This window comes from Haliaeetus leucocephalus, unplaced genomic scaffold (genome assembly GCF_000737465.1).
Source record: "Haliaeetus leucocephalus isolate CR32 unplaced genomic scaffold, Haliaeetus_leucocephalus-4.0 Scaffold848, whole genome shotgun sequence".
Taxonomy (NCBI): Eukaryota; Metazoa; Chordata; class Aves; order Accipitriformes; family Accipitridae; genus Haliaeetus; species Haliaeetus leucocephalus.
The window spans coordinates 4772790-4785126 of NW_010973284.1; the positions used below are offsets into that span (position 1 = coordinate 4772790).

Sequence of the window (12337 nt, forward strand, 5' to 3'; positions counted from 1 at the left end):
GGGGAAAGGGAAAAGTCAAATTTAAGCAAGGGGATGGAATTTTCTTTGAAATTTTTGTGCTCCGACGCTGCCTCTAATGATTCAAGGAGCCGGCCTGCAGCATCTTCAGCATAGCACAGTGGCACGCGCAGGCCAGTGAGTGTTGTGCTTCTATGACAACAGCCCCACATTCTGTGCAAGTATCATTTGATCTTATTTTCTGTATTGTGCTTCTAACAAAGCTGCTCTAGCTGGCCGCATTCTGTAATTGCTTTTTTAACTGAGATCTGAAAGTTGCATTTGTAGCCAGGTACACTTTTGATTATAGCAATCTAGGGGGGGTTAATGGAAGCAGCAGTGTTTAATTTAAAAGATCAGCTTGGAGTGTGCAGATGGATTCTGTGAAGGCAGGGGTAGAAAGCAGGTATTGATTCCTGTATGATTAGTGGAATACTTCTTGGTTAAAGGTTTGCCTCTGAATCTTTAAATGACCAGGCTTGAAGTGATGAGGGCATCTCACTTTTTCAAGCCTCTGTGAGTGGAATAGAGAAGTAGAGATTTTTAATTTTTTTTTCTTCTTTAGCAAGTGCACATGTGTTCTCAATGGCATTTGTGGAAGTTATTTTATGTGTATGAGGAAGCTAAATTACTCAGATACCTTCTTACTGTCTTCCAGCGTGGCGATGATACAAATCAACTAATCATATGGATTCCTAATTTTTGCAGCTGAGCTTTCCAACATTTGAACTGAGGCAGTGAGTGCATTGGCCTGAGTGTGTGTGTGGAAGTCAGTTGTATGTTGAATTCTTCATTTTAGAAATTCCTGTTGTGAACCACAAGACATGGGTAGAAGAGCCCTTTTCTGATACACTGGTGAGAAGAAAATTTGTACTTGTGTTTTCTGGAGTGCTTGCGAAGGACTGTAGTCTTACTGAATAGCAACTGAAGTTCAGAAGAGTGTGTATCAGAATTGTGTTGTATCCTACAGAGAATCACTTGTGGGAAGATTTTACTGCATTCAATGCAGTTGTTGACTACTGAGCTACTGATAAACTGAAGAACTGATAAAGTTCTTCAGAAACTGTCCTTGTTAATGCAATCTGTGAACAAAATGTCTGCCGCACCAGCCCTTTTCTGTGTGAGAAAATTGCATGTGTTTAATCAGAGATAAACTGTCATGCATATTTTACTGAAGTTTAAACTGGGTTGGTTTTGGTTTGTTTCCCTTCTGATGGGTATTTAACTTAAATTGGCATCCCAATTTAAATTGCCTTTGGACAGCATTTTGGTTTATAGCTGTTTAACTACAGTGGGTTTTGAACTGTTTGGTTTGGTTTTTTTTCAGTGAGTGAGTGAAGTCCTGTGTGCATGTGAGACTTGCTAAGAAGGAGGGTATCTGGGCACATGGTGAGAGTAGATATTGGTGGGAGTTTTGTTCCCAAAGGTGCCCGTGAATCTGACTTGAGGGGAAAACTAACTTCTTTGGATGCCGGGGGAAGAAGAGACTTCAGTCTCTGCTCAGTGCTTTCTGACACTGCACATAAGTAGCACATATCCTAGTTTGGACGAATAGCTGCTAATCAGACCTGTGCTGTCATTGCCCCAGTTTACACAACCCTGTGACTCGTTATAAGGACCCAAGACCTTTGCTTGTTTGATGTGGGGTAGATTTTGAAACAGCATTAGAGATTAAAATTGTGGTGTATCTGTTAAAAGGTGAAGTTTCTTTTTTCTCCTCTGTAAGTAATTTGGCCTGTGTAGGTATCTTCTGCTCTGTACAAACAGATGAAAAGTCAGGGCAGCCTTCTCCTGTGGAGTGTCTGAGCTGCACACATTAAAGCAGCCAGGGCTACTCAGTGAGTTCCACCCGTCTTGATATTCCAGATTTTGCAGTTGTTTTTTGGTTTCTGAATCCAGTTCAGGGTTATAAGAGAAGGAGGGATCTCTGAAGCTGTATCTTCTCTGCCACCCTCCCCCCCCATCCCCAGCTCTTGTGTCCCTATAATAAAAAGGGATAATTTATCCTTTCCAAGTGCTGCCTGCAGCCCCCTGAGCCCTCATGCTTTATGCAGGTGCTGTTTATTTTAATTGCAGTCTTGAGGTTAGATAGGTGTTGGATGGATTCAAAGTTTTCAGCTGAAATTCCTGGTGTTTCATCTTCTCCCATTGCCTTTTTTTTTTTCCCCTTCTGTAAATGTTGAGGATGGAACTTTTCTAAGGATAAAATGGTGGTGGTGCACATGCTAGAAATGCAGATTTTCCATAGTAGTCATAAAAGGAATTACTTAGGTTTACCAGTCTTGGAGGCTGCTTAATGAATTGCATAGTTGGATGCACTGCCTTAGTTCTTGGTTGCAATACTCCAGTTTATCGGAGCAACAGAAGTGGCACCCTGCCACAGGAGTAAAGAATGTTCTTTCCCCACTAGTATTTGAACAATATGCAATAGCAGTCTGTTATTTTTTTAAACACAAAACAGTGCAATGGGTGTATTTGTTGGGTTTGGAAATCTTACCAGTACAAGTGGATAATAGACATTTAAAGCCAGGATTTAAAAGATGATTTTGAAGTGTGTTCATCTTTATTCAGCAGATATAGTGGTTATGATATTAGAAAGAAGAGAGATAAGCTAAACGTATGGTACACAGTTAAGGAAAACAAATGCTAAACTGCTCTTAAATCTGTTCTTTTTCAATGTTTGTCATTTTCTTAGATGGCTTCAGTAACAGATGCCAGATACAGGCAGAAAGATACTTCAGATCAAAATTTTGATTACATGTTCAAGCTCCTGATCATTGGCAACAGCAGCGTGGGTAAAACATCATTCCTCTTCAGATACGCTGATGACACTTTCACACCAGCCTTCGTTAGCACAGTAGGAATTGACTTCAAAGTGAAAACAGTTTATAGGAATGACAAACGGGTGAAACTGCAGATTTGGGTAAGTGCCAGCATTTTCAGAAGTGCTTTATATTAATCCTAGCAAAGATACAATGGTAAAAAATAGCTATTTTGGAATTAGATTTTTGGATTAATATAGATCTTTGATTGTTCGTAAGTTTTGTGTGCCTGTATCATTTGCATCCCTGCAGTATAGCTGAGTAAGTTCTCTTTGTATCGCTGTCTCACTCAACTGGTGGGACTCCTGATGTGGTCTTAAGCAGCTGCTCTACATTCTCAGGTGTCAGTGTACTGTTAAATTGCAACAAACGCACAGCAGGTCTGGAGCCCTTTAGTAGTGCTTTTTGAGTGAGCACTAGTAGGTGAAGAAATTCACTGAGTGCTCAATGAGTGAACTCTACACATAGATTCTACTATCAGCTTATGTCCTCCAAATAAGATACTTGCATCTTCCTGCAACTCATGTACCCGCTCAGCAGCGCCAAGCCAGCTCACTTCATCCATCCAGGATTCCTCAGGGGGAAGATAAAGGTATGCTTCAAACTATCTCTGCTGATATGACTTCTTGGTAAATCAAATGGGAAGAGAACTTGTGCAGGTAAGCTGGAGGCTCCCTCTGCTCAAACACCCAGTCATGGGACATTTTCAGCCTTTTTGAATTACAGCATCCTAACCTAGTTTAAAAAAAAAAAAAAAAAAAGTCCCTGAGCTGCAGAGTGGCAGACCAAGGCCAAGCAATTGTCAGTAGCTCATGATGTTCCTTTTTATGGAAAGCAAGTGTTTTCTTTTATTCTACTTGCTGGCAAATGACTTAAATCCTACAATGCAAATGCAATTTATCCTGATGGTGCTTAAACCCTCTGTGTCCCAGTGAATTACTCGGCATGTTTAAAAACCCTAGGCTCAGATTGCTGTGTTTTAAAGTACCATGGGGCTCCAGCTCGAGTTCCAGTTTGCAAGATTATTCTCTTCTGCTTTCCATAAAAAGAAAAGATCTCAAACAGAAGATATGAGGCTAATATTCTCTTAAACAATTTCAAAGGAGTTAGCTCACTAACTCAAAGTAGCTGTCTACTTAGTGGTTTCTTCCACAAGTTAAGCTTAAAGTTCAGGCTTGAAGATGAGTTTAAACTGTATAGCGTTTCTACCAAACCCTGCCCCAGCTGTAAGCATAGTCTTCTAATTGATCTATGTACACTTGATTTAAAATTAATCTTTAATTATTGCATTTAAATGTAATATTATAGTAATCACACTGGTTGTTGTTGGTTTTTTAAATCGTGAATAATCACAATAACATAGATTCTAAAATGAGGAAATCTCCCCCCCTCACCCTCCCCCCCAGCAATATGATTCATTTTATTTCTGTGTTACCGGGTTCAAGGTACAACAATTTATTTAATAAAAGATACTCTTCATGTTGCAGAATTCTGGCATTGAAACTAATGTAGATAACCTGGCATGAAACTGTTTGATTTAATTTAGGATTTAGGTAGTAAGAGTGTTTGGGCTTCAGGCCCTATAAGCAACTAAAGACAATTTCCATCCAGTTTGTCTGTCTTAATGTCAGAACATGAAATTCACTAATAAGTTGTGTAAAAGCAAGACAGAAAGCACCATGAAATATTTGGTTTTTTGCAAAGGTACTGGGACAAAAATGAATTAAGCAATAAATTTAATTAAATCTGTTTGAAGGCTTTGGGGGAAAAAAGGCTTTAATAACCTTAAACGTCTTATGAGAAGAGATGTCAGGTGGATTCCTCAGAGGGTGCTCTCTATAGGACCTGTAATATTTGAGTTACCAACAACATTCATTTAAAATTTATTTTCAATAAAAGGTTCGTATAAGTGTTTGACAGTTTCCAGAGTGACTTTTGCTCTTTTCTTCTCTTTCTGTGCTCCTTGTATGGATCCCTGATGTGAATCATGATTTAAGAACTTTAACAAAAATATTAAATGTGTACTTCTATAAAAAACACAGTATTTAAACTTGTTTACCTCCTGCCTGTCCTGAGACTAAACTTGTAATTTCAATGTATTCTTCAGGGTACACCTAGTAGTAGTGGGGTCCATTAGCATACCAGAACTATGTGTTCCTGTGTGTAGGAAGGAAGAGTTTTCTTACCAACCTGTCTTCCAATTACTTTTAAAAACGATTTACAGAGCTATTGAGTTTCTGTGGGTGTGGGACCCTGTGGCTCCATTGAACACTTTGCTTTTACTTACAACTTTCCAGTTATGTTGACTTTTTATTTTTAATTATGCTCCCTCTAAGCTTGATTAGGTTAAGTCTTACCTGAATCAGGTTTAATGTGAAACTAAGTGAAGAAGAAGGTACAAGTGTTTAAATTAACCACTTCAAATGTCTTCATAAAATCCAGAGAGGAGAACTTCTAGGAACCTCTGATGTTCTCTACTCTGCAGAGCCAGGTCTCTTTAAGTTCATGGGTGCTTGTGGAGCTCTTAAGTGTATGCAGCTGTGGCAGACTGAAGGTGCTCAAGGGCTGTGCACAAATAACCTTGTTTTCTGTCCTACAAATCTCAAGGCGGGGGGAAGTTACTACTGCTGTGCTGTGATCCAGAGAGATCACTGACCAGTGGGACTTTTTACACTGTCTTTTGCCTGTGTTGAACAGAAAAGCAGAATATCTGGGTGTAGGACCTCAGCTACAAAGAGCTTCTTGGGTTTACTTAAAGCTAAGAAAAATTCACCTCGCTTTGAGTGCCAAGTAGCTGCACGTAAAGGCTAACAGCGTGTCACTGTGTCAATAAATGTCTTTCTGGCGTGCCTCACGGTTAATATCTCCAGTAGAAACTGATGTGTGTTTTTAAGTTAGAGATCTAGCTTTTGTGTTTGCGCTGAGTTTGAGGAAGTCTGTATTTTGTGAATCAGGATTAGACAAGCTGTCAAATGTAATGATCAAAACGATCAAAAGAATGCTGCTCTGTTTAATTTTGATGTCATTAGTGGGCCTCTTGCTTTGTTGACATTAAGATCTCAATCATCCAAATTGATATTTTAATGAGTCCTATCAGTTGTGCTAGTGACCTAGCAGTCTAGGAAATTATTTGCTTTGAAAAGACTTGAAAGGAGTATCTCTTGAATTTGAGAGGAATGGGACATAGCAAAGGTATTCATGGTGTTCTTAAGGTAGAATGATAGCTCTGCTGCTAGAAAACAAAACAGTAAAATGGTCCAGAAAGGGGTTATGTGAAATAATGTTTTGTAGGTTGTTTTTTTTTTTTCTTTAAAGAACTCCAAGATCAGTTGACTGTGTTTTAATTTCAAGTCTTTCCCATCTTGTTTAGGAATGGTGGCTTTATGTAAATAGAATAAATTACCTTTACTGAGAAAGTTCATTTTGTGGTTGGATGAGGTTTGGTAACTTAAACATTTCTAATTTAAAACATTATTTATGTAAATATATTCATATACTATGTAGATATTCTAATGTCTACATAAATAATTCTTGGATTAGAATTTTCTTACGCCACTGCCATCTGTAATAATACTTTCATATAAAGCATCTCCCTTATGATACATTTGTAGAGAGCCAATTTATAATATCTCTCTGCATTTGGGGTGTACATCTGGATTATTTCTTTCTTGACCAACAGTTTTGTATTCCCAGAGTTGCTAATTACTGATTACTGAAGGAAAGCTATTATATTTTCAGCTAGGCATGGTTTTTTATTATAAATAAATCTCAAAGGTGACACTATTATATTCTTAGCAAATGCATACAGTTAATACTCAATGCCGCATTCAGGTTGCCTAGCAGCTAGAGAAGGCCACTTTGTCCAGATCCAGATGGAAGCAGGGTGAATGAATAAAAGTGATTCGGGTTTTAGGTGAGACCAATGTGAGATTTTTGGTTTGCATGGTTTGTTTGTTTGGGTTTTTTTTCTCTTCTTCTGTGTGTTTGTGTGTCCATTGGTGGTAAGTAATAATAACAGCAGAACTCTTGAGCAATGTAGCATTGAGGTTAACTGCTGAGGGGCAAACTCTGGTCCTTCATGCTGGCCTAGTGTAGGTTAATTCTGCAAGCTCTTTGGATAGTAACACAAATTTACTGATGGAAAATCATTGGCAGTGTTTAGCCCCAAACACTTGCACACCGCAACACTTTGCATACCATGCAATATGTGCTTTGTGTGAGGAGTTTCATTACACTTCCATTATACTTTTGTACAGCACCTTACACAATGGAATCTCGTTTTTGTTGCACATACTACACATAACACATAAAACATGTGTGATTAATAATAAACATAACTAAATCCAGGGTTTGGCAGCTGATGTTACAGTTGAAACTCCTTTTGACCCCCTTTTCTAGAATTAAATTTAAGTTCAAGTTAAAAGGCAAAAAGGATGTAATGTTTAGATGGAGACAGCATATTTAGACTGCAGTATAATTTTTCTTTTAAGGTGCTGCTTGCCAGATTTAAACTGCAAGGATGAGTATAGCTTTTTATTTCCTGTGAATAAAAATGTTTCCATGGCTTAACTGCTGAAACCTGTAGGGGTCTGAGATTAGCTGTAGTGGATGTCTGAAACATGTGTTACAGCTTTCAGGCACAGCTGGTAAGAGGGTGCAAAGCAGCATCACTCCATTTTTTGTGGGAAGGATCTTTACAAACAGAAATATGACAACTGCTAATTTTCCTGAGTGGCAGTTACCATTACAAAACAAAAAAAGTGTAAACCAAAATAAAACCCAAGCTGCGTGGATGTCCAGAAGGCAAATATGAAGTGTTTTTAAAAGCTTTTTGTATTAGTTGTCGCCTGGATGACAGGATGTTACTGTGCAGCTCGCCTCATAGGGAAGCAATTCAAAGGAGTAATACTGGTAACTAAGTTTTTTTTTTTTTTTTTTTTTTCCTCCTTCTCATTTAAAGGAGGTAAAATTAGAACACTGTCATACTTGATTGTGAATTTTAATGTTAATTGCACACTTAACCAAAAGCTAATTATGCATTTCAGATGAGAGAATCATCTATTCCCCTGGCATCCCATCCCCATCATGTTTTTGCTAAGTTCCTTATAAGCACTGACTTTAAACTTGAATGCTTGCACAAAACTTGTTTCTAAAAAAACAGGTAATAAGAGTTCTGTAATTTAATTATATAGATGCAGTAGTGATGGATGTCTCTGAAGATTTAATGGGCCTGATTCTGCTCAGTAGATTGACAGCTGTTGTGTAATACTCTGATTTGCTGTTTAGACAAAGACCTGAAATGGACAAAGTCATGATAGTGAAAAGAACAGGTTGATCCTTGTAAGAGAGGCAAGGATTACATCTTATTTGCTGAATTGAGGACTTACTGGGTCCCAGGAATGAAAATCATCGGGACTGAGTGGACATAAAGTACTACTTCTGACAGTGTCTGTAATCCAATTCCAAGGTCTTGGTTATATCTCAAATAATAATAATACTCCTGCTTTGCAGAGAACTTGGTGCTCATGCCACTCTGAATGGTCTTTAAGATTAGAGTTGCAAGAGTGATACAAGGGAGAGAAATAAAAACTTAACTAATCACCCAGGGTTTTATTTCTATCCCACTCACTATTGAATTTATTTAAGAGCCTAAGCTTGCTGAGCAGGGCATTCCTGTGTTTGCAGTTAAACAGACGACATGGAAGGTTTATTTCTGTTTATAGTTAATCACCTCAATCCCATTGTTATCTCATTATAACTCTACATTACAGTGAAGGTCAAATTCAACTTCAGTCTAAGCTCTGTTACCGCTGGAGTTATTCCTGCTTACAATATTGGATTTAGTCTCATTGCAAGGTGTCGTATCTCTTTTCATGCTACATCTTTGCAGAGTTACTAGATATGTGAGGCGTTTGCCCTTGTTTTGTGCATTTCAGTAAAATGCAAAAAGTTAGAATATTGCATTCAGAGGTACCAGGCTGTATCAGGAGCAGGGTTGAGTGAGTGTATTTGTGTGAGTTGATTAAGAGCTGCTGATAGTTCAAAGGTTTGGACCTTTTCTAGAGAAAATGGGCCAATGTTAGCTGGTTGTCCAGTAGAGGAAAAGCTGTACGTGGGAAATTTCAAGGGAAATTCTTCAGCTGATGTAGTAAGGCAGTTAAGCTTTGAAAGGACATATGGGTTGGTGGCCTCCTGACATTTTGCATTTAATGCTTTTCACAGCAGAAATTCAGAATAAGTATTTTGGAAGCATTTTACCTAAGGTCTTATAGCCATGTGCCTTAAAATGTTTTCCTGTTGTCCTTGTCTTATCAGAATCACTCTTACTATGATTTTCTTTCACAGTGTTATCTTCTGCATAATGACTAGGTATATTCTGTATTTAAATATTCTTGGTTACACTGTGATCAGTTACAAGATAATACAGTGGGTGGAATTTATGAGTTCTCATAGTATTTGTCTCAAGTGAGCACGTACTTAAACTGTGTCATAAGTTTTTGGTCAAATGAGAAAATATAAGTATGCGTTGAGCTTGTTCACATTTATAACTTTCATGCATTGTGTTGTCTACTGCAGTGTCATGTTTATGCAACACTTATGAGTAGGCTGAATGGCTGATTTTAGAGATTAAAAAAGGAACCTGAGACCAGGTTCCATCTGATTTTCAGATGTGAGAACCTGTACCCTGTAGCACAACTGGAGTACCCAGGAGTTTAGCAGTGGTACTTTGTAATTTATTTTCTGTTGTCTAGCTATTTAATGTCATCCTGATTCATTAAACAGCGTGAACTAAGCTCTAAGATGTTGAGCACTCTTTTTCTGTATTTCTGTTGGCAAGGCTATATTCAGTCATGTGGAGGGAAGGTCGTATGAGTATCCCTGAAGCACCTTTTGATTTGTTAGAAAGGCAAATGAGTGATGATCCTTCCGGTACAGGGGAAATGGTGATGTTATATCCTATCCACAACATAAAATCACCTGTGGTTTGTTTTTTTTCTTTTCTTTTAATAACCAGGTGCCCAAAATGACCTCTTACATTGCTATTGTAGTTAAATTGTGCTGATGCTGCAGTGTAACCACAGTGTGCTCAGAGATCCACTTGACTGTTGCGTGTAGTTGTGTTGGAGGGCAGCGGCATTGGACTCTGTGGATGTGTATGGTGCTGACAGAAGGAAACACTGGTGAGGAGCACCAGAAACTGAACAAAAATGCAGCATGCTCCTGCAGTGTGGAGAACTGGGAGGCCTATGGCTTGCTTGTTAGGTTCTCCCATCTGCAGAACAATGTAATGTTTACCAGGAGACGTTGATCTCAACCTAGATTTCTGGTGAGCTGTTCTGGCTGCCCAGCAAATACTAATGAGAGTGGCAAAGGCGGAAACATATAAATCCTGTTTGGGGCTAGATATATCTTTCAATAGCAGCTTATCACCTTGCATTTTATAGTCAGGGGCCACTGCAGCCCAAAAGTGTATCCTGGGCATCCTAGTGTATCCTTCTCTGCTTCTGTCACAGTCCCAGGCTTCGCTATGTTGCAAAGATGTTCCTCCTTCCAAATGGAGCTGCCAGTCCCAAGTGTTTTACCTAGCTCACACATGGCATCCTGTGCTTCTGTTGTGCACTTTCATCTTGTTTGAAAAGTTCATTAGTTTTGCTAATTCTGCTTCACATCCATTTCTTTGCTAATCATATATCAGATACTCACTGTTTTGCTATTAATTTATGTTAGAAACTGAAACAGGAGGTGGCAAGAGTGTTTGAAACTTGGGAGGAGCAGGGGTAAGCGGAGCAGATAAATGCACGATGTTATGAGCCGCTGTGCTTTATTAACTGAAATAACTTCATATGGTGTAAGACTGAAGTGATTAAACTTTGTGTATTACTCAAAGAAGGCTCAGTGATGGTATTTTCTCAGCCAGATTCTGGCTGGCTAGTCACTCTGACAAACTGGTACAGACATCTGTACCAGTGCTAGAGGGTAAAGTCATGGAGAGAGGGCGGTGTGTGTAGATACGTGTGTGCGCATATGCTACTGATGTCTATCAGGTGCTACAGTCCCTATGCTTTTCTTGTAGTCAGAGCGATAAAATAGAACATACAGGGGATCTGTGCATAGGATGTTTACTAGGCAGGATATTCACCCTAATGATATTTTTGCTTTTGCATGTGCTTATTCAAAGATCCACCTACTGCTTCCTCCTCTTTGGTCCCTACATTGGTGATAATGCTGTGGCAGTTCTGAAGTTAACGAGTGTTCGAATGCCATGGTAACTGCATCCCGCTTGGCTGACTGCCAGTGGGCACTGAGCCCTTCCCAGTTCTGAAGGGAAGCAAGTGCTCTGAGTGCCAAATTGTGGTAGACCGGCATGAGTCAGCTTTGATACGTCCATGTAAAGTCCTTTACCAAGGACTGCAGGTCTTGTTTTTTTGAGGGAAGAAAGAGAAATAACTCCCATCAAATGTGGTTTGGATTTTTTTTCAAAACTCTAAAACTGTCCTATATTGTTGAAAGGCTAAAAAATGCATTCGCATTGGAATTACCACCAAATGCTAAATTGCTTCCTTGCCGTGCATTTTTGCCTCATCACTGTACGCATTTCTGTAAGGCTATACCACTTTTCCTATATTTTTCTCTTGGCTCAGTGTTATGCATCCTGGATTGCTCTTGTTGAAATCAGATAGCAGCTTTGTAAACACTTTTGCATTAACTGTACGGATAGTTCTTGCAAAGTACTGTTGTAACAGAATTTGAAATAATGGAGTTGTGTGTAAGAGCAAACAAGAAGAGCTGGCAAAAAGAGGGGAAGTCAATTTACTTGTTTCCTTTTCAGAGAAGAAATATTCTGACTATAATATAGCATGCTGGTGCATCAATTGATTGCATGGAATAACAACAGTGGAAATTTACAGCCAAGCAAGGCTAATTAAGGAATACATTTTCAAAGTCACTTTTTCGTAAGAGTGGAATGATGGACCTGAACCTTTATGCTTCTCTTACCATCTCTCAGCCCTTGCTGGGTTGTAGAACTGTGAAGAAAATCAGACCTCACCCTGTTCATGTGTATGCGTGTGCAGTTTCTAAAGAGACACTCTAACTTCTGTTATCGGCTCCAGCTACAATAATGGTGACAGCCCTGCAGAGGTTAACTGAGGCTAAATGTGATTTGGGGTGCGTAGTCAGGTAATATCCTGACAACTTGGTGCACAGTACAGGTGGACGGAATCAACCCTCTCTGGAGTTGTCTCCACTATCATCAGGTGTAAATGCTTTTGTTTGTTCACTGTTGCTGTGAAATACAAACTTCTTCAGCTGAAAGTCTTTTAAACTTGTTCTCTGCTCCCTTTGTAGAGGAGTAGCTGCCTAAATGGAAGGCAACAGAGGATTGGGAAACAAGGAAAGAGCTACTTAGGGGTCGGAAGGGATGATTAAACTTCCTTTCTTTAACTACTGCAAACTTCCTTTCCACTGTGTTGTGGTTTAACCCCAAGCAGCTACTAAGCACCACGCAGCCACTCACT

The 12337-nt window shown here is 39.1% G+C and overlaps 1 protein-coding gene across 1 annotated transcript in view; it reads left to right on the top strand.

The window, feature by feature from the left end:
* The first annotated feature begins 2692 nt into the window (after nucleotides 1–2692).
* The window catches only part of RAB3B (RAB3B, member RAS oncogene family), a 46775-nt gene continuing 37130 nt past the window's right edge, over nucleotides 2693–12337 (top strand). The window contains exon 1 of the mRNA XM_010582388.1: nucleotides 2693–2920. Coding sequence (XP_010580690.1) covers nucleotides 2693–2920 — 228 coding nt within the window. The remainder of the gene's footprint in view (nucleotides 2921–12337) is intronic.